Consider the following 24866-nt stretch of genomic DNA (forward strand, 5'->3'; position numbering starts at 1 on the left):
TTCCTTAGAGGCAAAATGTAGCTTTAATTTTGTAAAAGTCTCATAATGGAAACAGCTGGAGGTGAAATTTGTTATGGAAATGCTGCTTCTTTTCCATGTTCCATCAACTATGGTATCAGTGATTGCATCCCTCAGCCTGATATTTTATCAGCACTGGATGTCAGGAGCAACTTATGACRAACTTTTCAAGTAATATCCTGTCGTAAGTCTCAGCAATGCACAGAAATACACCTTGCATACGCTGTTTCTGGGGTGAGCAAGGCCAGGGCTGGGCTTGGGGGAGGCTGAGCAGCTGCTGCTGCTGCCTGTGCCGGGGGCAGCGTCACCCACTGCTCGCGTCTCCAAGCTCGGGGCAGCAGGAGCAGAAAGCCTCCATCTCCTGCAGATCTGCATCTCCCCGTGCCTTATCCCCTCCTGGCCCTATTGCTTCACTGATCCCTCCTAAGCTCTGCCTTCGGATCCAGAAATCCCTCCCAAGCCACTGGTTTTCAGGACACCACTCTGATCCTTTAAGTGACAGCCACCACCTTGGCTTCTAGCAGTAACAGTTGTCATTTGGCTGTATTAAGTTATATGTTGTATAACTACAGCCAGATTCTCTAGACAACTCACTGAACTAATTTATATTTATCTTTATTTATTATTAGGCCAAATATACAACAGAGAGAAGTAGTGAAACTTTTTCACACACAAAGGCCATTCAAATTTGTAGCATCCAAAATGCACTTGAGGTTACAGGCACACAGAGATACAGAGCACCTAACACAGATCTGGAGCATTGATATGGGATAAAAAAACCACCCAACCCTAAACCTGGAGCAGACTGTTCTGAAATCCAGACTTTTAAAAGTATGAGAAAACTGTCTCCAATTTTTCCAGTGTTATCTTTGCATTTGCCGGATGGGGCTGGACCACTTCGGGGAGTTGCAGCTTTTTAAGGTTGAGGCAACTTGTCATTGGTAAGACCTACTCATGTGCTCCTAGCTTTAAGGAGACTCCAGTGCACAGAGGTTTACAGCTAACCCAGCTTGCAGTTTAACTGCCTTGTACCTTGACTTGCACTAGATGCAATTGCTGCGCCCGCCTAATCCAAAAGAAGACGGCGCAGCTGCCAACTAAATAATTCAAGTATCTATCCAATAAAACAGAAATTACACAGTAAGTGTGTAGAGGCTGGATTTTGTCTTTGTAAAGAGGGCCACAGAGCTATGCAACCTGAATAAAACCACCAAAAGCAATACGGCTCCTGAGAACCCATGCACCAAGAGGTAACGTGCACGCAGGAACGGCCACCCATTTGTGGAGCTGACATCTTCCCCCCTACTCACTGGTCTGGAAAGAAAAACCTTCACCCAAATTCCCCCAGATCACGGGGATGTGAGTTCCTAACACCAAAGGAAGAAAGGATCTGGAAGCACATAAATACACTTGGACGTATCACCAAACAGAGCAAGACAGTACAGATGCTTTCTCAGCTGCAGGCAGACCCTGAATTTGTACTAGAGCACAGGCTTTTTAGAGCAATTTTTTTTGCTGMCCTTTTTTCTCTTCTTCTTGTGCAATTGCTGTGTTAACATTTGGTAAAATGCCGTAGCCCTTGGGAACCCACGGACACCTCTTCTGCCCCTCTGTGGCGTGCGTCACGCACCCGCGCAACCAACCGCCGCCTCCACCCCTGGCCCTTTGCTTCTCCATTATTTGGGCTGTATTCTTCCATTTTTGCAGAGCAGAGCGGCGCGGGCCTGTTCCGGCCAGCAGGCATTGGGACACGGCTTGGACCATTCCCTCCGGCAGCGTTTGCCTACGGGAGAACCGCAAGTGTAAACAGAGGGGACGCGGCTCAGACAGCAGCACGGGAGGCATCAGGCTGCCTGGGGTGACGGAAAGGCTCGCGTTGCCTCCACCGAACCGCAGAGCCTCCTCCGAGCAGGAGAGGAGCCGGCTGGAGCCTCCCCTGTCTTACGGCATCACGGAGAGGCTCCCAGCCACCAACTGCTTTCATTTTAAAGGGTGTCTTCTAGACACGCTGGAATGAAAGTTTAAAGAGTCTTCGCATTCTCTGGGGCCTATTTTTGAAACAGAATAATTACAGCACTTCTATGGTTATACTTTGTAACAAACAGTTAACATTAATTAATGCCAAAAAAACAATGGCATTCCTGAGGAATTACACAGTACAGATAGATGAATAGCAAAAGACGTGATTAATGTTGTTACACTGAATCCCAAAGGCTTTAGCAATAATTTAGTGACTCCCTGTTAAATGCAGTGATTTTCTTTTTTTTCTTTAAACTCGCCCTGGCGCAGGGCTGGGAACCCCTCCTCTGAGCCTACCTCGCTGGCGGCGCCGGCAATGGGGGGCCGCGGGGCCGGTGGCTGGGACGCAGGGATCGGCGGCCGCCCGCCCGCCCGCCCGCCGTGGCTGCCCTGTCTGCCCGGGGCAGCTCCTCATGCCCCGCATCCCCAGCAGCCTCTGCAGCTTCAGTACGTTTACTGCCCAACAGGACACCAGTAAATCCACAGGACCCATTCACCTGGTCTTGCTCATCACCTTTATTATACAAGACAAAATGTTTTCTGTTCATAGAATAAAATGTTCTGCAGAGAGAGAAAAATACAGCGAATCTTTTGGCGTATCATTAGCAAATGCAACTAAAACCCACCAAGCTCATGCCAGGAATTGGCCTAACAACTGTTGGTGTTTTGTATGCTGCTACCCCAAACATAAATGATTTGCTGAAAATCAATTTGCAGTTGTATTTATTTTTAAATATGAAATAAATATTTGCATAGTTATTTTGGAAATATAAAATTATTTTAATCATATCAGAGATACTTAATACACTCAGAGTAGATTAATGAACATTTTAAACCATATTCCGATCAGCACTTTCTGATCTACTTTAAACTACTTTTATGAGGAAGAAAGCACAGTTCAGACAAGTGATTCTGGATTACCAAATCGTCAGGATGAAGATGGTTTGCAGTAAACATTAAAAAATATGCCTTGAGATGGGGTGGAGTCCAAAGGATATCCACTGCCGCTGCCATAGCCTGAGGACATGCTATGCATTATTTATGTGGCTTTGCACTTCTTCCTGCAGAACCCTGAATACATACATAGCCATGAAAGGATGCATGCATCTATATATTTTAGTGTTTTGAAGAACCCCATTGAAGGCAAAGTTATCCATATTAGCCCAGTGAAAAAGCAGAAGCACTAAAATAAATAGGTCTATTTTTAAAATGGCTACACCTGTCTGTTAAATAAAATATCTGAAAGACTGGAGTCTCTAAAACACCATTTTGAAGACAAATTTAATTATATTAGAAGCAGTAAGGTAACTGAGATTAGAAAGTCCTAAATAAGTTAATATGGGATACAATATTCAGAGAACCAAATAATAATCAGTCAATTTGGTAACATTCGCAAATATCACTATTTTGCGCAGACTTGCTCATGTATCCTGAACATTGTATATCTGTTTCATGCAAAAGTACCACAACTGTACAGAAGATTGACACATTTTTGCGTAAGCAAAGTTACACACATTGTGTCATTCCCATTTCCACTCACTGCCAGTTTATATTGCCAGAAGTCTCAGTGTAAGTGAAAATCAGACCCACTGTTCCCATATCTAATCTTCTGAATTTCAAAAAACTGCTAAGAAATCAATTTAGGCGCCAGCCTTTCAGTGAGGCTGTGAAAGGTATCACTTCACCTTTGTCTCAGTTTGGAGATTAGAAAGAGAATACATTGCAAAAAAACCTCAGAAAAAATGCAAAATTCTAACTGAATTATGAAGGTCCATGGTACAGTATTCTTTGAAAAATTTTGAGTCTGAAGAGGGGTGGGTTGGATTATTGTTATAAGTTTCTGATTGACATTTATTTATTTATATTATAGCTTTCAATATACCAAGGCAGTGGGGTTTTTTTTATTGCCATGCTCCTGTTTGTAGAATGAACTCAGTTCACAGCCACCAGAGCAACTTATATATGTTTTAGTCCCATCGCATAAACTCAGTAACTGTCCCTTCTGGTTTTGCTTTAGAAGAGTACCCCTGCATTGGTATCCCTGCAGAAGGTACTAACCAAGCATTTTTCTGGAGTACTCCAAACACACATGCTCCCCAAATAACGCTGCTGATTAGCAGCAAAGGCTACCTAATTAAAGCTAGATTAAGATAAACAGGTTCACTCAGCAGTTCAAGGAACTGTTCAAACTAACCTTCTGTCTGCTCACCTTAAATGGAGGCCTGGACTAATACTTGACAGGACTCTATAAAAAAATCAATTTTAGTACCAGTGTCTTAACATTGCCAGGTTATCACACAGTATTCCAACCACCTAGTAGGTTTTGGTTATGTAAAAAAAGGTGAAACAAACTCACCACTGATCTCAGTATTTTTGAACCAAAGACTAAATTCAATATAAGAAATGTGCACGCATGTATAGATGCATGTACAGACGCACATATCGAAGCATTTCATTTCAGCCAAATCAAAAATACTTTGTGTCTATAAGCCTGCCCACATCAATTTCTGATCCTCTAGCTCAGCACCCATGAAGCCAGTTTGCAGTCAAGTTTCACTGTTTCAGCTGTTAATTATTCACATTGACGACAAGAATTTGCATGACAGAAATGAAATCTATATAATTCTTGTCCTGCTTACTTACTTTTAGTGGTTTGGTGTACCAAAAATTCCTATCAAAATGGAATTACCAGACATGGAAATGAGACACATCAAATTTCCTATTTGGCTTCTGGTATTTTTAAAAGAAAATACATGCAAATTAAATGAGAACAGAGGGGAAATTTGCTTTAACAATTTGACAGAAACTGGCAAAAGTGGGACTACTAGCAAAATCTGCCCTGGGTATGAAATTTTTACAGCAGGTAAAAGTAATTTTGTAATTAACAAGCTTTTCTTCCGCTCATAAATCTTTCCACTGTCTGCACCCAGCAGAAAAACCTACAGAATTTATAGATCTGGGCCTAGATAAGTAACAAACAGCATTTTTCCCTCTGTCTCTGGATGATACCACAACAGTTTTGTAGGTCCCCAAATACTTCCTGAGAAATTTCCTTTCTTTTAATATTATTCCTCTATTACAAGCTTTTCGTACAACTGTATTGAAGACAGCAGTATCTTACAGCCCCCTGGTTTGGCAGTTGTTACCCATCCGTTCTTCCATTCTTCACAACATCTAAAAAAGAGATGAGGCCTGCAATGAACCAAGAAACTGTCCAAACTGCTTACTGGCTCACCAAACTGGTGAAACAGTATCCGTGATTTGTGTGCCTTAGCTTTGAAGCCTATTCTGGCATCTGTCTGGGGACTGACAGCCCTCAAAATTTAGTAAACTATGGSTGTGCAATACCAAGACATGTTTGATAGCTGGGCAGAGTTGCAGTCTGAATTTTGGAGTACACTTTTTATGTAATTGCAGCTTCTTTTGGACATGTCTCTCAACACGGAAAGTCATCTTTCCTGTGACCGATGCTGTGAGTTTTAGCCTTATTCCTCTGGGCTACAAACCAGACTCACTTGGCTAAGTCAGTCTATTCGGGAGCACTGTGTACATCCCCTTAGCTCTATCACCCCTCAGCTGTGTTTAAGACTTTTAGTTTTTAAAAAAGACTTCGATTGCTTCTAATATGTTTAATAGCTACTTCCTTCTCTCATCTTGGGACATTTCCATTTCCTCTTCTCAGACTTTGCTTCTGCATTCCCAGGTTGTAATTTGGGACATCCTAAGTGTATCGCCACTTGGGGCACTCCTTGTGGAAGCTCCCTTGGTGCAGTCAGAGAGATGAGTCCGCTCAAAATTCAGAAAGCTGCGTATGACTCCTTCTAACTCCTTCAGCACTATTCTGAGAGGAAATCACAGACACCTCGCTCCCTGACAGAATCGACAATCAGCATAGGACCGACAACCAAAGGGTCGATTATCCTCAAGCGTCGCTATCACTGTTCCTTATGAAGGAAATACCAAAAATCCCTCCTTAATGATGCTACTCAATCGGCACGGCAGCTATTTAGCAGCACCTGAGCGATCCTGTTGGATGTAATAGCTCTTTTTAATTTACTCAGATTCTGTGAAGGGTTAAAAATATGACATATGTTGACAGTCGATGCTCCTGACTCGCAGGAAAGACATGTTGCCGTGGGGCCCCAATCTAGGCTTCTCCTTCCCTGCAGCTGTCTGTGGAGAGCAGCTAATTGTATCCACTTGTTTAACCTTGGGGATAACGTCTGGAGGGGACCAAGTGCCACAAGCGTACTTTTTTTTTTAACAGTCACTTCCTCTCTGGTGTAACTTGCATGACAGCATGTGACAAGCAGAAATTAATGGGGACACTGCTGTGCCAATACCTCTTGAATTGCTTTGACACTGGCTGCAGGCTGCCTGCTTGGCCACCCAGCCAAGACCTCACATGAAACATGGCAAGGGGCCCACAGCTCTATTCACTACCAAGCCAGCTGGTCAGTGATTAGAAAGCCGAAACAATGCTGTGCACATACATCAAGAAAAACGCTTTACAAACAGCTTCGGATTCAGGAGGTAAAGTCTGCTAAAAGGGTAAATCTGTAAATTCATCTTTTGGGGACTGCTAGCTCCAGCTAACACTGGAGGTGACATGCAAGGTCCCGTTAGATGACTGTGCTACGATCTCACCTGAGCACAACGAGGGCTAAGACCAGAATAAAGACTAACTTCCTAACATGCTCACAATAATGTGCAAACAGCTTAGACCACACTGATTCACGTCCAGAGGAGCATTCAAATTATGTAAATACATAGAGATTTATGACAGACTACTCTTCCTAATGGTCTATCAACACCTTGGCAACATTGCTGACTTGTCTGCAGAAATTCTCATTGGATTTGTCTGCAGTATGCCATCAAAAAGCCTGAGATTTGTTTATACGCTGATAAATAACAACAAAGGCTAAGACTTTAGAAGGATCCCAGGGGATCTGGATGTCCAGTTTTCCTACACCCAAGGCAGTTTTGAACATTTCAGCCAAGACTTTTTTGAAATCTGTCAAATCCTTGGCTAGATACAAAAGGCTGGAGAAGACTGTTCCTTTAATTTTGCCCTCCACCCTTTTATTTTTWAAAAAAAAGCAGTATCTGCTAAAAATGCATATGCTCTCTATGAAAAATCTGCATGGCAACAGCAAAATAAATATGCTTTTTTTTGAACTGAGAAAAAGCAATTAATAGGATCCTACAGGATTAGAAACCCAAATATCATTTAAAATCAATAGGACTTGGACACCTAATTCCTATGGCTCCTTTGAAGATAATAAACCCAGCACTGCGATTTGTGTTTAACAGAAAACTTGTTTAAACAGCATAACACAGGCCTGCTTCATTTTCTGATATATAAGGAATGTTGCAGGCACTGCAAAAGAATAGCTAAGTCAGTTCTGTGGAGCAGAAATTGGGGTTATTGCGGAGTTTGGACTTTCATTCATTTCAATTCATTTTGATTGTTTCCATCATCAAAATATCTAGGAATTCAGAATAGAAACAGTACTTTCAAGCTGAGGGAGAAGCTGGGCTCATATCATTCACAACCAAAGCCCGGTGAAGTCACTGGGAGTCTATCCATCAATTTTCCAAGACCTGGACTGGCCGCACTGCTTTTTAATATGTCCATCTTCCTCCTGCACTGATCAGAACCCGCAGGACTTTAGAGACTTGTAGTCAATCTTCTTTGAGACAAAAGCATCAGTATGACATTGGACATTGAAATACAGCTATTTTCTTAGACACTCTTTTAATAAATAGTTAAGAGTTTTTATTAAAGCTGTGAAAATAGAAGAAAGTAAGAAGACAATCCCTTCCTCACACAATAAATAAGGCTCAGTTGTATTCTTTTTAAAAGCTACTTTTCAATAAAATTTTTTGCTTCTAATGTACCCATGTGCCAGAAGTACTGTGATGCTCATCAGTGCTGTGCAGTGGCTCCACACTGGGGTCAGTTACTACCTGAGCGCTAGTCCCAGCAGTTCATTTACCTTTTCTGCCTCTGTTGTGCCGTATTATAAATTCAGGGATAATGGTTAGCTACTTCAGGAGTGTTACAAAGATTAACTGGTTAATGTTTGTTAAATACTCCAAGATCTAGAATTTGCTTTCAGTTATAAAGGCATAACAACCTTCAAGAAAATGAAGGATATACATGAGAGAAAAGATTTCCTGGATATAAGTTATGGGTAGAAATGGGCATTATGGAAGAGCTGAGAGGGGACAGTGGCCTGTTGGGAACCAGCTTGGTCAGGAGCACCAAGCAAAGATCTGCATAGTTTGCAGTGCTGTTACAGTACTATGAGCTGTCAAAACAGTCCTGAGGATGAGAATCTTACTGATGCCTTAGTACACCTAAACCAAAAATAGTAAAAAAGAGAATTGTTTCTTCAAAACATGCATCAGTTTGAGTTGTTCTCCATGTTTACAGAAGCTACTCATTTGCAATCATATTAACACTGAATTGAAAAATCAATAGTTCTTGAACCACCAGCTTTACAAGGTGAACAGCTGAACACTTTGTCCTACAGACAAAACACAGAGAAGAGATATGGCGACAGGAGCCAAGCAAGTGCACAGTCTTTTGTTTTCGCAGAGTGCCTGAGAAGTTTGCTGAGAGCATCAGACACTCACTTTCTCCTTCTCTTATGATATCATACCTTTTCCTTTTCTACTCTCTCTCCTCCCTTGATGTACTCCGTTCCCATTCCTGCCCCACCCCAGCTCCGACCCTTCTTCCCACCTTCACTGCACCCCATCCCACTTGGCCATTCCCTCTCTTACACTCACTCTCATGCTCTGTGGCTTTACTTGATTCCTTTGGGGTGGTGTCTCCCACAGGCCAGGTGATTACTGGGCAATGTAGACAAGCAGAAGATGCCTGCTATTAGCATGCCTCAGCAGCTCATCATCTGATTTCAGATACAGTAAGCAGTGATCTGCTGGAGATGTTTGCTCAGAGCGAGTCCTCTTTTTGTAAAAAACTTTTGTAAAGTGGTCTGACTGTCCAGCTCTACTAGGAGCGGCCGCAGCAGCGGATATGGTCCTACACATCTGCTGATAGCCTCCAAAGTACCATGGGCCAGTAGCCCCTCTCATTCTGAGTGGAATGACACTGATTTACACTAGCTGAGGAGCTGGCCTTGTTTTCTTCCGAACACTTGACTGGTTCTTAAAAATGAGGAATATTCAACTGGCAATGATACAATGAGGAGTAAGCCTACTTATTTATTCATATTAAGTTTAGCACAGTAGATACGAACTAGCTCTGCTTGGGGGGAAAGGAGGAGGCATGGGGTAGGGAAAGAGAGGTGCGACACAAGAGTCGAGTCTCCTTGGGAGGGGAGAAGGTTGCTTCCAGTGTTTCACAGGCACAATACTCCCCCTGCTTCCCCCCTACACTAAATGTACACTTTAATAAAAAGCCAAAGGTATGTTAGAAGCTAACCTGTAAAAAGGGCTGATCAGTGGAACAAATTGCTTCCATGAAGAAGCATCTTTTGAAACTAAAATGTCACAAATGATGCATGTGACAAATGCATCATTGCTTCTCAAAAGGGTTACTTGTAACTGGCAAAAAAGTATGGCATTGATTATGTAAGCCAATTTGGAGAAGAAAACAACATGTCTTCTAGCGTATCTCCACTGCAACCATTCATGGAAAAGCTGTGAGAATAAAACCAGCTACGATCCAGACAACCTGAAGCACATAATCGCAGGCATTGCTTAATCAGGCCCTAGAAAGATAAGTCTTATGTTTTCCCTATCAACAAACAAAACACTGCAAATTACACAATACAATATCAATCTCTAAGTTATTCCAAAATGACAGTCAATTAAGTAGAAACAAACTGTATATTTAGAAGAACAAATGAAATAGGCTAGGGATCACTATCAAAGGACTTTTGTTTTCTTTTGTTTATTAAATAGCAACTGTATTATTTACTGCAGCTTTGCAAGCTAGTGAGCAGCTGGGTGTAACACATTGCCATGCTGTGTAACCTCTCCTTATGCTTCGTTAGACTCCTTATCAGGACCAGAAGAAAAGAAATCTCTCTGTTATGCTTTTCCTGTGGCAAAGGAAAAGACAAGATGATGACTTTCCAGCTCATTTCACTTGTACAACATCGTCATCAATCACCGTGAGGGAGGTCTTTGTTACTTTCACTGGAGGACTGTTCTTAGCTTTCTGTCACAATAAAGCGTGACTCCACTAACTAGCAAATCAAGGTTACCTCCACCACATTTGTAAAAAAACAGAATGCAAACATAAGGCTAAAGGCTACTCTTGAAGTATTTTCCAGCGTCCCAGTTTCACAGACATAAACCTAATCTGAATTGTGTTTAAGTTCTTTTCATTGAAATGAAGGCTAAACCCCGAAACACTCAGAGCAGTTGAGGTAAGGAAACTAAACTACCCATTTCATCAAGAACCAAAAGTTTTCTGCTTGTTTTGCGACTTTCTGCTCCAGAAACCAAGTAAAGAAACTGTGGTTTATTTTTATTTTAAACTCTCTGTCAAGTATGCATCCCTTTGCAGTTTTGGTTCACTATAGCCCAAGCAGCTTGGCCTCTATTCCTATGTCTTCAATAAGCCCTGTAGACATCAATAAGAATTATGTGAGCAAACAAAAAGCAAAAAAAGGAATATATTCTAATCAAGGCAAAAACATAATAAAAATGCTTTGTAAGATGGTCTCTCCTCCCTTAACTTCATGTTTTTATATGTCTGTTCCTTTTTGGTCTGTGTTGTTTCTCACTGAATGACAGTTATACACAACATACTACTGTAATAACTAGCATATGGCTCAAAGATCACTGTTGACTTTCTCAAGTCTCAAATTAGACATTTTTTATTTAAAATACATGAAAGACATCTGTATACTCTTTCATTAAATGCATTTTACATTTGTAATATCCTACGTATTCTTTTGGAACCATTTCCATTAAAATGCCGAGTCTGGGTTTGGATAGCAAGTATTTCCTTTGTAACACTAAGGGAGGAGTAAGCCACTGTCAAAATTTCTCTCTAAAAAGTCCTTGCTAAAATATTTACTCTACTTGTCAGAACAGGAATATCTGAAGTTAATTCCAAATGAAAGACTATTTTAGAATGAATCATAAACTAGATGTTAAAAAAAAGGGCAATACACTGCCATTCCAGTACCCCTTTCTTTCTGTAAAACTAAACGAAAAATGACTCTGTCTTTGCACCCACAGAATATTATAATATTTTGGAGCCTTCTGAGATTCCTTAATTGCAGTTAAGCAACAGAACTGTCATATCTTAAAACAAAGGACAAAAATTCAGCAGCTGAATTCATTGGCTTGAAAATGAAATGCTCTTAAAAGATGGCTAACCTATCTTCTTGATTATTTTTGGCATTTTAAAGTTACAGTGCAATGCTTTCTATTGCACTGATCAAAGAAATGGGACATTTTACTAGTTATCTAAAAATTTTTAAGTTGCTGTTTGTAAAGTCACATATTTAGCAGTGGCGAAAACTCTGGAATAGTAACTTTCTTTACAGTTAATCCACTAATTCCAAAGGGCCCTTTATTGAATGTTTACTGCTCAGCATCAATAAAGATATCATGCTATGGCTTTTAATGAGGTGGTCTGAAAGGTAAAAAACCAGCTTATTTTAAATGTGTATTCTCAAGGGTCAAGATTTTCAAAGGCAAATGGGACAAATGCTGTGGCCAGAACAGTTATGATTTAAAATAAATAATTAAATGAACCAGCCTGTCAAACCTGTGATCTGCAGAGTCCTTTTCCATTTTCCAGCATCAGTTTGCTCGGATGCCCAGCTACGACGCAGCTTTGTAAATAGTCAGGAGCCTGGTTCCAAAGACACAGGCATTGTTTACACATACCTTTTGAGGGGAGACTACTTCCTTCATCTGACAAAGCATTTAAAGACAGGCAAAATACATGTTAATGACTAATCTGAGACTGCAGAAACAATGGTTTCGATTCTTCTTTGCTCTAACTTTTGAATGCGTCACGTCAGTAATAATGGATAACAACTGATTCTCCTCTGTTAGAATCAGCTAATCTGCAGCCTTTCAACCTGATGTCCTACACAGTCACAGCAACCTGTTTACATAAAGTTAAGCAGAAGCTTAAGTGCTTTGCTGGATCAGCACCTCTGCTCCCTTTGGGGTTTGTCTTTTAAGGCCTGAAGTTGAACCAGAAGGCGCAGGTATATATATTCCAACAAGATTTTTAAAAGTTTTAAATGTATACCAACATAAGTGGCAGACTGTATAATTGTAATGTTAACAGAGAAATCAAGAAAACCCTAAAAATAATAATGTTTATGAGTTTTTGAATAAGGCTTCCAACACAAAAATTAAGGACAGATTTTGATGTAGGAGCTTGAGCGTTTGCAATTTTCTCTTACTTAATTGCAAACTGTTCATGCTTTGTATGAAAACAAACGCAAGGCTGCTTGCTCACTGATACTAGGAGCACCGCACCACGCTCACGCCTCGAGTAGTCCCACGGAGCCAGCAGTTACACCACAGAAGGATTTGACCCACTGGCATGCTCTAGAGCACTGACATGTGCAAATATTTCAAAATCAGGTCTGCTTTATTAAAACTACAAATAAATTGATCATTTTCATTTCTAATTATTATTCCCTGGCTGTCTCACAAAGAGCCAACACCAAACTATTTCTACTATTTCACTCATGAGTCCATTCTTAATTTTCTGTTTTCTGGCAGCTGCTTGCTAACTTACTAATAATGTGTATCTTTGTTTGGACTTCTTAAAAAAAAAGGATATTCTCAAAGTTGAAGAGAGCTCATTTTATTTCACTTTGAAACCTGAGAAACCCGTAACATGAAGCGTATGCTGATTACACAGCACTGGTATATATAAAGGAAGCAGTTGTGTAAATGTGTGAAGTGGAGGTGGTGGGGAAAGAGCAGAGTAGAGGAGAAACACTATTTCAGAGAAATAATGCTGTTGTAGGATGGATTCTCACGACTCATGTTTAACACAGTAGCGGGTAAAGGCCAGTACTTTGCACAGTACAGGAGGACCTACAATGGTGGGCACTGAACAGCCAAGAGTTCTCACACAGTCTCTCCCATTAAAAGCTCACAAATAAAATGGACAAGACAGACCCCAGGTGGAGAAACAGTGTGATGTTTCCACGAAATTAATTTTTATGGGAACAGAGTCAGTTATGAGGAGGTAAGCAAAATGGAAAGAAAAGTGATGGGGAGAGAAGTTGTGGAGGGAGGGAAAGAACAGAAGGTAAGAGTTTTATACAAATAAATATAGAGTGAAAGTGAGGTGAATAAATGACGGGAGAGGGGAAGGAAGGACAAAAGGAAGGAAGGAAGGAGCTGGAAAAACTGAGATTCGCACAGGCAGAGAAAAATGGGTTGAAATCCTGGAAGTGCTCGGGGCCTTGGAGGGTTTTGCTTGGGCTGCTTCAGCGGCTGCGTGGAGCTGGCTGAAGCCACCAGCTGGTTCTTCCCCACAGTTTCATCCCTGATGGGAAGGGATCAGATGGGAAGGGGGAGCAACCGCTCCGGTTCTGGTATCTGCAGCGGGGTGCGGGATGGGGGCTTGCCACGTGCGTGCTCCCAAAGACTGGGAGGGAGGGAGAGAGGGAGCCTCAGCTGGTCCCATTTTATTCCCTCCTTCTGACTGCAACAGCCCGTACTCTAGCTCAGCCGTGTTTGATGGTGCAGCTGAAATATAAGTCTATGGGATGGACCCTGAGAATCAGCAGATATATATGTGTATGTGTCCGTTTATGTCTATACATATAATTACAATATACACTAAACTACTCTATAGCCCCAGGAGGAGAATTGCTCTGTGTGTGTGTGTTTATGTGCATGAGTGTGTATACACACACACACACACACACACATATATATACAAATAATTTAAAAAATCTCAAGGCTAATTTTAAGTTCTACATATGAAAATACACAAACAGTTCAGTCTCTACGCATTTGTATGGGACTTTCTTCTCTGGCTCAGAGCTAAGTACATCTGTTACAGAAGAAAGAAATAAATACAACATAGCTTGATTAAATCAGCATGCCACCAAAGTAACACACTTCAAATTATTTTTTATTGTGGGATACAATAACTTGCCTATTCACTGGCATAAAAACAGTGCATATAGCTATTGCAAGTGTATTAAATTTCTCTTGGGTTGATTGGAGAAAACTTTTTTTTAACAAATAATTTATTTGATTACTATATTATCTTCTATTAGCCACTATGTCTGGCTAACTGGCCATTACGTTGTCCATGGCCACCTTACGAACTGTTATGTTAAACTACTGCTGTGTAGTTGCCATGAATAACTATGGATAGTCTGTGATTGTCCTGGTAGTACAGAGAATCTGAGCTGCACTAATCTGGGCTGGCTGAGAGTGGAAAGGTATCATGTAGCCATGCTTCTCTTCCCAGATCAGCTGAGTTCAGCTCTTACAGTCTGGAGTTCAATGAGAATAAATATGTTTGTCAGGTTTCCCAAATACCTGCTGCTTTGCAACTTGTGTCACCCTACCTTCTCTTCTCTGTCTCTGCCTGCTTATTCTGGRGTGAGGTATAGCTTTGTGGGTACGTAGATGCATAAGGGCTTGATTTCCCTCAAGTGCAGAAACCACTGTTGAGAAAGCGATTTCTATCATCTTCCCCTCTAAAAATCAAGAACGGCTCTTTGAACATCTCCTTGCTGTCTCACACCTGCTGCAATGTGACCTTCAAATTACTGGTCAAAAGTAACATACGGCTTGCAAGCAAAACTTAGAACATGGATAAATCCAAACAGTTTAGCCTATTGCCTTGCTTGTGCTTCACACGCAATGTGAACTGCAACATCTTTCTGTGATGAAGAGAAAGACAGACTCTGAAAACATGACTGATGCTTCTGCCAATCACTGAGGCAGGATTATTTGCAGAGCATCCTCTCTCTAACACCACACCACCACACCACCACAACAGATAGCCTCTCCAATACTCCCCGCTCCTAGGAACTGCCTCTGGCTCCATGACTGAGCCATGAGGCACCAGGACTCTGCCACTCGGCTGGACGGTCTAGCTCCACTTTTACATCTGCCTGAGCATTACTCCTACCACACATTCCATTTTTTCCATTCAGTGTCATCAAAGCATTTCACATAGCAATTGCTACCACACTGATATTTCACTATACCAACAGCAAAAACCCTAATAATCCAAGAGCACTAATCGATATAATAATATTATAATCAATAATCCGATAGCAAAAACCCTACTAACCCAAGAGCATTTAAAGGGAATTTGGAACAGTAGGATTCGTAAGCTTTTTTTTTCTTCTTGTATTATATTAATGTCCAGCTCCACAGAATTAACAGAAATTAATTGAGTTGATAGTGACATTTCACTYCCAGTGTTTGTAATTCTGCAATTTTGCAATGACTTGATCATAAATTCTGTTCCACCAGAGAGAGAGAGAATCCCCATTCCCGACCACAATTTAAAATCGCTTCAGTTTCTTAATTCCCTTTGACTTCCTGAAAAAAGACGATTTCTGGCCCTCCATCTATCGCAAACAATAGAGGCCCCCTGGCTTCCTTCTGACTTCAAAGGAGGATGCGTCCCTTAGCGGCATACTGTACTGTGCTGCTGCCTACGAGAATTTGGACCATAAAAGCAAAGTAGATTGAGATGTCTATTTAGAGAGTCTTTGATCGACATCTTTTCACAGTTGCATTTGTAATTCAGTGTCATAGATTCAAGAGACGAAAATTATTATTTCAGTCAGGTTGCTTTCATGTATCATGCTACAATGTTGCTTGATCACTTTCCAAACTGGAACAACTCAAAAAAATGTGAAGCGCTCCAGTGACTTTTAACTACTCTACTCAGGACAGAGTGATTTAAAATTATTGGTGTGCCTCACATTTTTATGAGTTCTCAGTTTGCAAGCAGTGGAGGTCTGGACAGTCCTGGGCTAAAGCGTTTTGGTCAGTTTGAAAATGTTTGCATTTGAATTTGGAAATGGTAGGGATTTGGTGATATTTAACTCCACCACCATTAAAATCAGTGGCTGGACACTGATGATAAAAAGTTTCAGATTACAGAAATAACTGTGTAGGTGCCTTATGAGAGAGCACAGGGCCTAGAGAAAGCAGCACTGGCTACTTGGAAGGAGCCACAGGTGACCAGCGGGCAGGCAGTGCGACAGGCAGCCGCGGGACGGCTGGGGAGCAGCAGCTGTCTGTTAGCACCAGCCCACGGCTGTCCGCGTCCTGCTAACACATATTTTGCAGCATCCCACGCTGAGCAGTCTCTTCATCCAAATCATGACTCTGTGTGGTAAGGCCAGGCCTTACGTTACTACCTGTGCCACCGCACCGAAGGAGATGCGGCTGTGCCCCCTGCAAGTGGCAGTGGGACAGGGAAGCAGTGTCACCCCCCAGTGCAGTGGGAGCCACCGCTATTTACAGAATATCCTCTTTTTAAGGGCTAGTCCCCTCAGGAGCTGCCACTTGTGCAGAGCACCTGCTGCCTTTCCTCGCAGCAGCGTGCCCGCTGGGAGCAGGATAACAGAGGGAATAATGGAAGATGTGCAGTTGTCTCCCACCATAATGTATCGATTTGGTCATTTTGTTTTTCATGCGCTTACAATGACAACTCTTCTTTAATTCATAAGATGGCTTCAGAACAAGATTTACTGGAAACCACTGCACAAAGAGCAAGGTCTTTTGCAGCTGTAAACTGGAATCATTTCACTGAAGTTAATGGATTTACACCTTTTTTAGCAGTTGGGAATCTGATCCATTATTTGCGGACTCCAAATTCCTCACTAGGTTTTGCTTCTTTCCTTCTGACAAAAGTACTGGCAGGAAAATTCTATTAAAAACTCTTTTATTAGTATCCTGATTACTTACTAATTTGAGTAGGCTCTTTTTTAGTGCAATTGCTCTTAAAGGAGCTGCTTTTAACTTGCTCTTGTTAAATATGGCAACACTCTGAAGACTGCCTGTTCTGTAGGGTTTGTTTTCCTGGAATATCTCRCTTTGTTTTCAGAACTGCATGATTGTGCGACATCTGCTCCACATCTCAAACGTGATCGGCTGAGTAGGTACAACTGTGGCAGATGGCTGATGACTCACTCACCTTTTAACACCGAACACTGCTTCGCTTTCTGAGAAGCAACATCTTCATATTAATTTTCTAAGTGTCATGCAAAGATGTGATCCAGTCTGGCTGGGTTGCTAGCAGGTAACATAAGTTAGAGGACATGCACCGGGATAAAAAATTGCAATTGAATATATTTTCAGTTTATGGCACAATGGCTTGGGTAGTATTTTAAAATTTGATTTAGGTACTTCCAAGATTTCACCTACTATCAAGTAAATTCACAAAAGGAAATTAGGTTCACTGTTGTAGCAAAATCTGGATCCCTGAACCAGAAAGGGATCCAGGCTTCCCACACAAAGGGGAAAGAGAGAAATAATATCCAGAAAAGTCATTCACTTGAGTGAGGATTCAGGAAACAGCAGATAAAAGGATTTATATTAAACCCTGTCCTCTCTGTGACTTGGACCCCTGTTCCATACTGGAGGAAGACCGTGAAGATTCGCAGACTACCGACCAGGATGGAGGTCATTCCCACTCTTCCAGCACCCCATGGCAGAAAACACACGCACCCAGTGTACCAGAGACCTTGCTTGGTTCCCTTCTCCACTGACTGTCAGGTTGAAAGCACACACAGCCTGTGCGACTTGGGTAGGTTAAATTCTGATCAATCAAAAGAAAACTATTATAGGAAGCCACAAGTTTACTTACCAAGACAATAACCAGCAAAATTAACTTTGTTCATTACTAAAATTAAAGAACCTTAGCAAGTTTGCTATCTCCTCTCATTCTTACAAACTCTTGGCTTGGCAGAACAAGATGACCAGAGGGAGCTCCAAAGCCACTTAAACCACTTAATTTACAGCTTTATATACCAAATCATCTCATGCATATATTTATTTAAAGCTAAATAGGTTACATACATTATAATAGATTAGTTATATCTAACTTAACTGATCAACTCATTTGCACGCACATGATTTCCATATTAAAAATGTAATTAGGGTTATAACAACCATATCCATTTCTTACTAAACTCCTTTAAGATCAAAAAAACATACTAGCCTCACAAGCATCTTGTCAAAATGCGATCACCCAGCTTAAACATGTTTCAGTCCCCAAAATTAACATATCATAATACTTGAGTGTCCTATTAACCATTTTATTAAAAAAAACCCAAAAACTTTCTGTAGCAGAGACGCGTCATTCCTACTTCCACTACCCTTATGTCAACTAATAAAAGTTCCAAATGAGCCAAGTCTCTCAGAGGCTCAACTGCTCATGCCGTTAACATTACCAAAGACCCATGTATGACTAACAGCTTTGTCTTAAGAAAACTGAACTCATACCTTCCATTTCCAGAGAAACTGCCCTAAAGTTAAAGAGTATCCCAGGAAGGAAAGAAGAGAGGAGAAGCTGGTTAGAGAGGAATGAAGGAAGATTTTGTCACTGCTGATTCTGATTCATTCTGTATAGAATAAATATTAATCAGGTATGAGAGAGAAAGCAAACGAGTGAGCATGACTGATAATCCAGTAGTTACAAAGACAACATTAACTACATTAAGGATTGGAACATAGGTCTCCTCTTTCCAGGGTAAGTGCCATGCCTACAAGGATTTTGAGTCATGTTCTCCATCCCTCTAGCCCAGTGAATACTCCACTGTAGAAAAATGAAGAGCTTCAGTAGAAAAGATTTAAAGTCCCTCCTTCCACAATAACTAGAGGGCCAGAGCTATAGCCACAGAAATGGGCTGTAGCATTGCATTCATGAGCCTGGAGACAGGGAGGGGACCTGAAGACGTATGTCCCACATCCTCCGTGAGTAGTCTAACCACCGGACAATGCCACAGACAAAATGTCTCTCTTCCATCATCTTATGGGCACCGACAGATATGTTCCAAAAATACCCTCTGGGGTGATTCAGGCCAACGTGTACCTTGTTTATTCTCAAGACTTTAGATATGAGAAAGACCTTGCTGAGCAGCATTAAGACTAAAGCCTTAGCTGTGTTCAAATGATTGTTACAGTTTCCTTCTCTGAACTACTACAGTCTGACTGCTATCTGCTAAACATGAAGAAAAATTCTTAAAATGGTACTGTTGTCACTTATATTCCTTGACAGTTAAAAACCCTGAACACGCCCCAAACCAGCAAAAGCAGAATCCCAAAATAAAATGGTATGTAATGATGGTAGTCAATTCACATAGAAAAGACCTTTGGGGGCTGATATTTCTCTCATAGTAATTTTATGTCATTCAAGTTCCACTAACAACTGTTGAGTGTACACCATGGTGCCAAAGAGGTATATTAGATCCTTCAGCTTCGAGCTCTCCAGAGCTTACTCAGCTCATTTGGTACCTCTGTATTGCTGACATGCACAGAACTTTAACAGATGGTCTTACAATACTGGCAGTTGTTTTGTACTATGCAAGTGGTGAGGGGAAATACTCTACGCAAATTGTATGCAATACTGGAAAATAAATGAAGTACAAATCCCTATTAACCTCAAAAGCCAAACTATAAAAAGTCAGATTAGTCATTGACCGATGTATGTGCTCTGGGTTAAATGTTCAATTGCTGCAAAATGGCAATATTTCCCTGCAGCCAACAGAACTATACTTTGCTTCAGTGTCTACTAGGAATACCGGTAAAGACAGTATTGTTAGAAAGGTATCAAAATGCATTAGGAATAAGTCCTGAGAACCTTCTTCATGTGATCAACCCTAACTGACTGTCAGCAAAAAAGTACCTGCATAAACTGGGTGTTTTCAGGATATGGCACATAAATAATCAAGCAACACAGTACAACTTAAGTTAATTGAATCTCCCCTTTCTCCTGTGCTGAACAGAATTCATAGAATAGCATGTCAGCTACTGTGCAAATGCTGAAATCAACAGAGGTGACTAAGTAAACAGTAGTTTTACATTTTTCCTCACTCATTTAAAAAGAGCTGCACATATCACAAGCCGAGTTTTACTCTCATTAATTTCCCAGCTGAAGCCAAATGCAGTTGCACTGTGCCTAAAAGGACAGAACTGCCACTCTCTGTTTTTGCGTTGCTAAATTTTGCTCTTTTATCATGCCAAATTACCAGATATATCAACTGGGTTGAACTAGTAAACTCTGTATGTTGAATAGTGCTTTTTCAAAAGTAAAGACAGCAATTCTCTTCACAAGTACCTAATCTCCACAAAATGCATGTTTGCACACATACAGTACAATTTACTAGCGCAAATTTAGAACAGGATTTCAGAAAATCAAGTCAAATTCAGAAAAAAAGAGTTTTAGTCCAATACTTACCTCTTCTGTTGGCTTTAAACTAAACATAACTAGAAAGATATTTCAGAGGCTTGGGCATGAGTTCCCATCCAGGGCAACTGATTTAGGTACACAGCATGTTAGCTACCTTGTGTGTTAACTTCATAAAGTTAGTTACACTGAAATACAGATCCCTTAGCAACTTGGAAGCCCCAGAAGGAGGGAGAGCCCTAAAAGCATTATCGTAAAAGAGCCTTTCAGGTGCAAGTGCTATGTTCCAGTCTTCTCCTGGGACTGCATAAAGGCTGTATCCTTTTTTTTAATATTTCATTTTATGCACTAAGGTTGCTTACAAAAATACAGTGGCTGGAACTGACTGCTGTTATATATTTGTGTCTTTGATACAGTGAAAAGTGAAAAGATATTTATCAGTGTTATGTATAACTTTATATTGAAACATCAAACAACTCCTAAGTCTGAAGCTGTTAACAAAAGTTATTAAAATAGCTAAATTTCAGATACGTTTCATGTTTTCTTTTCCCATCTTTTCCCCCTCAGGATTCCTGCCAGACTAAGACGACACAATGTATTTCCAGAAGTACTTATACAAATGCAAGATAATCCTTCCCTGAGAGCATAAATTATTTCTCATCATGAAGAAAGAAAAACAAAAGAAATGTTAAATAGATAAAGCCAAAACACAGGAACATAAATACCTCTACTTCTGTTCCCAGGCTAGAACATTTTCTCAGACGTTTCAAGCTATGATCCCTGATGTAGCACTTCACTATGGAATTCCCAATAGAGGAAAAAAAGGGATTTGGAAAACTTATTTTCGTACCAGCAATATAAGCATTTCCTATCTTGGGAAAAGGTCCTCYCTTGCAGATGCAGAGCATGAGATGACCTGTGATGGGAAAACTTCACGATCATCCTGCCAGGTACTGAGAGCCCTTCCAGCTTCCACAACAACCTGCCCTGCCACCCCAGGTGCACGGCAGCAGTAGCCCACTGGAGCATGACCCCTTCTCTGGGGGTACTGTGCTCAAGCCCCCTCCCCACGCATCCCTGGTGAACATCTCCTGCTCTTGAGAAGTATAGGCACCTTTCTGGTCAGAGGGACATGAAAAGAAAGCAGTCTCTTGGGGACCCCGTGAAAACATATATGGCCAAAGGAGAAGARTAAACTATTAATAAAGAACAAAAGGCAAAGGTAAGGGAATGAGCACAGGATTTACAATTTTCCCCACGGTCTATCCTGTCCATTCTAACAATATCCAGCACTCGAACAGACACCTTCTAGGGAAGGTTCAAGTAGTCCTGAACTAAACAGTAATGGGGTAATCTGCTTACAGCCACAAGTGAAGGTCATTCTTAATGATCTGCAATGCTAAATTTGGTGGGACTGCAGTAAAACAGCTGAGAGTCAGGGGACTTATAAATCTAAAAGAGAAGAAAACAAGTACAAGACTTCCACACAGAGAATCCACCAGTTACCGAATACAGATCTTTGCATTATACTGCAAGCAGGGCATCACTCAATTTTAATACGACAGAATCCTGCGGAAACTAAATGCAGTTTGCCTGAGCAAAGTCTTGTGATTTTCTCCTTTGTTCTTCCTATCTCATATTTTCTGAAATAATACCCCAAACCTTTCTTCTTAAATACCTTTATAGTTTCAGTAGGTACTCCAGGCTCTGGAACTTTATCCAAATAAGTAGTCAAGTCTTGATCCACATGTTCAAACACTAATGTTAACTTGGTCTCTCTGTCTGTTCGTGACACGGTGCACACATCAAACAATCTGAGAGGAGGAAAAGGAAAGAGGAGGTAAGTACACAGGAACCAGTACAGCCATACCTTCCAGCGCATACATGTATATTTTAATTTCTTATAGTATATAGAGTGAAAAAAAAGAGCTTTCCAAAGGTAAAGCAATCTTTGAGCTCTTGATTCATCAGGTAACTACTGACCACCTATGCTATTACATTCCTCTTTCAAGAATTAAGAATTCATCATCTGATCAAAGAAAATTAATACCATGAAGGGAAAATATTTTTTTGGCAGAGCAACTCGAGTTAATATAGAAAATAGTTTGATACTTATCCATGTCCTCTGCTTCATCAGCTGTAGTCCTTTCCCCCCCAAAAAAAACCAAACCCAAATACAAGTAACATTTTTGAGAAACAAAGATACAGAGTGTTCATATGCACCTTCAGTTTCTTTCCACAAAATTTCCCTGTTCACCATTATATGTCTTTTGAATTAAATCCTCTTTGATAGACACTCAGTTTTTGGGCTGATTACTCTTGCAATTTTCTAGAAGCAAGACATACTGTCAGAGTCAGGATACAGTTTAGAAAAAACTTTACACAAAAGGTGCTACTGCTAAGAGAGCCTTCTTTTCGCATCACTTTTTGTCATTCTTTTATTAGAATTTCTTCATCATTTCACCTTGTTGAAGAGCACTAAATTCAAGCTAATTGGTCTCGTTTGCAAAGCTCTTCAGAATATCACATTCCTAATTGATTATTTTCTAATGTTTTCTCTTTTTAACTAGGATTCCTTCTATCTTCCCCATTTCATCTCCCATATTGGCTTTAATCACCTCTTATCTTTTTCACAAACATCTGTCCCTCCTTCTATGCTTCCCCCTCATTCAGAGAATTCACTCCTATTGTCAAACCAGGAACTGTCACCTGCACAATCCTTCCTCAAGTCCTACTTCTGCACAACCACAATAGAAAACCGTCTTATGGATGGAAGAGTTTTTTTCCTGCTCACATACTTTATTAGTGTGTGTATTCATTCAGTTTTAAAATTGTACATATCAGATTGCCTCCCTCTCTGAAGTGAGGCAGCAAATCAATTGCTATTTTTATTAGGTGACAGTAGAGTTAACAAAAATGTAAATACAGTTACTGAGAAAAAAGACTACGTAGTTAAACTAAAGAACATATCATTGATAACACTTCAAAAGTAGCACTGAAAAGTAGTGCTTATTTTGGTCAACATCACAGCAGCTATGTTGTTTTATTATATGTGCTTTTTATCCCCATACTTAGAATAACTGCTTATTTACTTTGTGGACAGTGCAAGATTTCTGATAACTTTTATCAAGTAATATCTTTGCTCTTAGTCCTAGGATTAAACACTTCATATGCAGGATCTGTAGCCAACGGCTCAGGCACAAAGCCTTGGGGGTCATTAATTTTTAAACAGGTCATCTGAAAAACAGACTAGGAAAATACTTTGCATTAAGTTTTTACTTATTATCTTAAATCGCCAAATGTTTCACAAGTGAAGGGAAGGCAGCAATCGGCATAACTGTCTGTGAAGACCGTAATCAAAGTTTAAGCGAGTATTATGCTTCACTTGATATGCTATAGATTTAACATTTTAGGGCTCTGGTCCCACTTTTAAGAGCATTTCCTACATCATATTTGAACAGACAAATTGTTTATTAGACACCATGTTTTGAAAGTGAATGCATGCGCATTCCTTTTTGCTTAAAGAAGTTTTTCAGTGAGAAATTACTGAATCACAACCTGAAAAGTCATGGCAGTTTTATAAGTAAGTGTTTTTTTGAAAATACCTCTTTAATTGGACTCCTTTAACTGGTGTTCCACAGGGAAGTGTGGGATAAAAATCTGCTTTATAATGAAACTGAAGAAAATTATGTGTTTTCTACAAACAAGACATATTTGAAGAGGCACTGACAATACTGTGCAGATTTTACAGTTCTAACAATCCAGCTTCAGCACATGTGGCAAAACCCCACTGTTGTGCCAAGTTCCCCACAGAAAGCCCAGGATGGGTTTGCTACGGTGCTGCCAACCAACAACACGAGGAAAGATGGAGCAGCAGGAGCTTGCACACAGATACCGCCACATCCTCAGTAAATCCTCGGTAAACCAAAGCAAGGCTGTTAAAGCAAATGGAAAATTTATACCAGCTGAGAATATCTCCCTGCTCTAAAATCACCAGGGAAAAAAATTCTCTTTCATATTGATGGGATATAAATTGGGGCCCCCAAAATTTACAGTTAACAGTTTTTAACTGTGACTATTTAATTTTTACAGAAATAGTTTGTTAGAGGGTTCATTTTCTGGGGAAGTTGAAAGAGACAGTGTAACATCTTTTTTAAAGACATTCACATTAAAAGAAGCCAAAATTTAAATCAGTGATTAGCTCACAACCTCTATTTCAAGGTCCTTTGCTAAATTTTCTTCAAAATTTTCCAAAACAAAGCTTACAGGCTGTGGAAGAAAAATTATTTGAGAACTGGAACTGGAGAATATGGAGAATGTGTCACCCTATCTCTTCTAAAAAACCCTTAATCTGTACATAGGAACAAACATTAATTAAATGATTATGGGAACAAAGTGACTTTAATAGCAAATGTCCCAGCACATTTCTTATAAAGAGAAATAATATTCTCTTTATGATTCT

At 40.4% G+C, this 24866-nt stretch overlaps 1 protein-coding gene across 2 annotated transcripts in view; it reads right to left on the reverse strand.

The window, feature by feature from the left end:
• The window catches only part of CDK6 (cyclin dependent kinase 6), a 125425-nt gene that overhangs the window by 74248 nt on the left and 26311 nt on the right, over positions 1–24866 (reverse strand). For both annotated transcript variants that reach the window (XM_026065384.1, XM_026065385.1), the window contains exon 2: positions 22083–22218. In XM_026065384.1, the coding sequence (XP_025921169.1) occupies positions 22083–22218 (136 nt within the window). The remainder of the gene's footprint in view (positions 1–22082; positions 22219–24866) is intronic.

This window comes from Apteryx rowi, unplaced genomic scaffold (genome assembly GCF_003343035.1).
Source record: "Apteryx rowi isolate R43461 unplaced genomic scaffold, aptRow1 scaffold_226, whole genome shotgun sequence".
In the NCBI taxonomy this organism is placed as follows: Eukaryota; Metazoa; Chordata; class Aves; order Apterygiformes; family Apterygidae; genus Apteryx; species Apteryx rowi.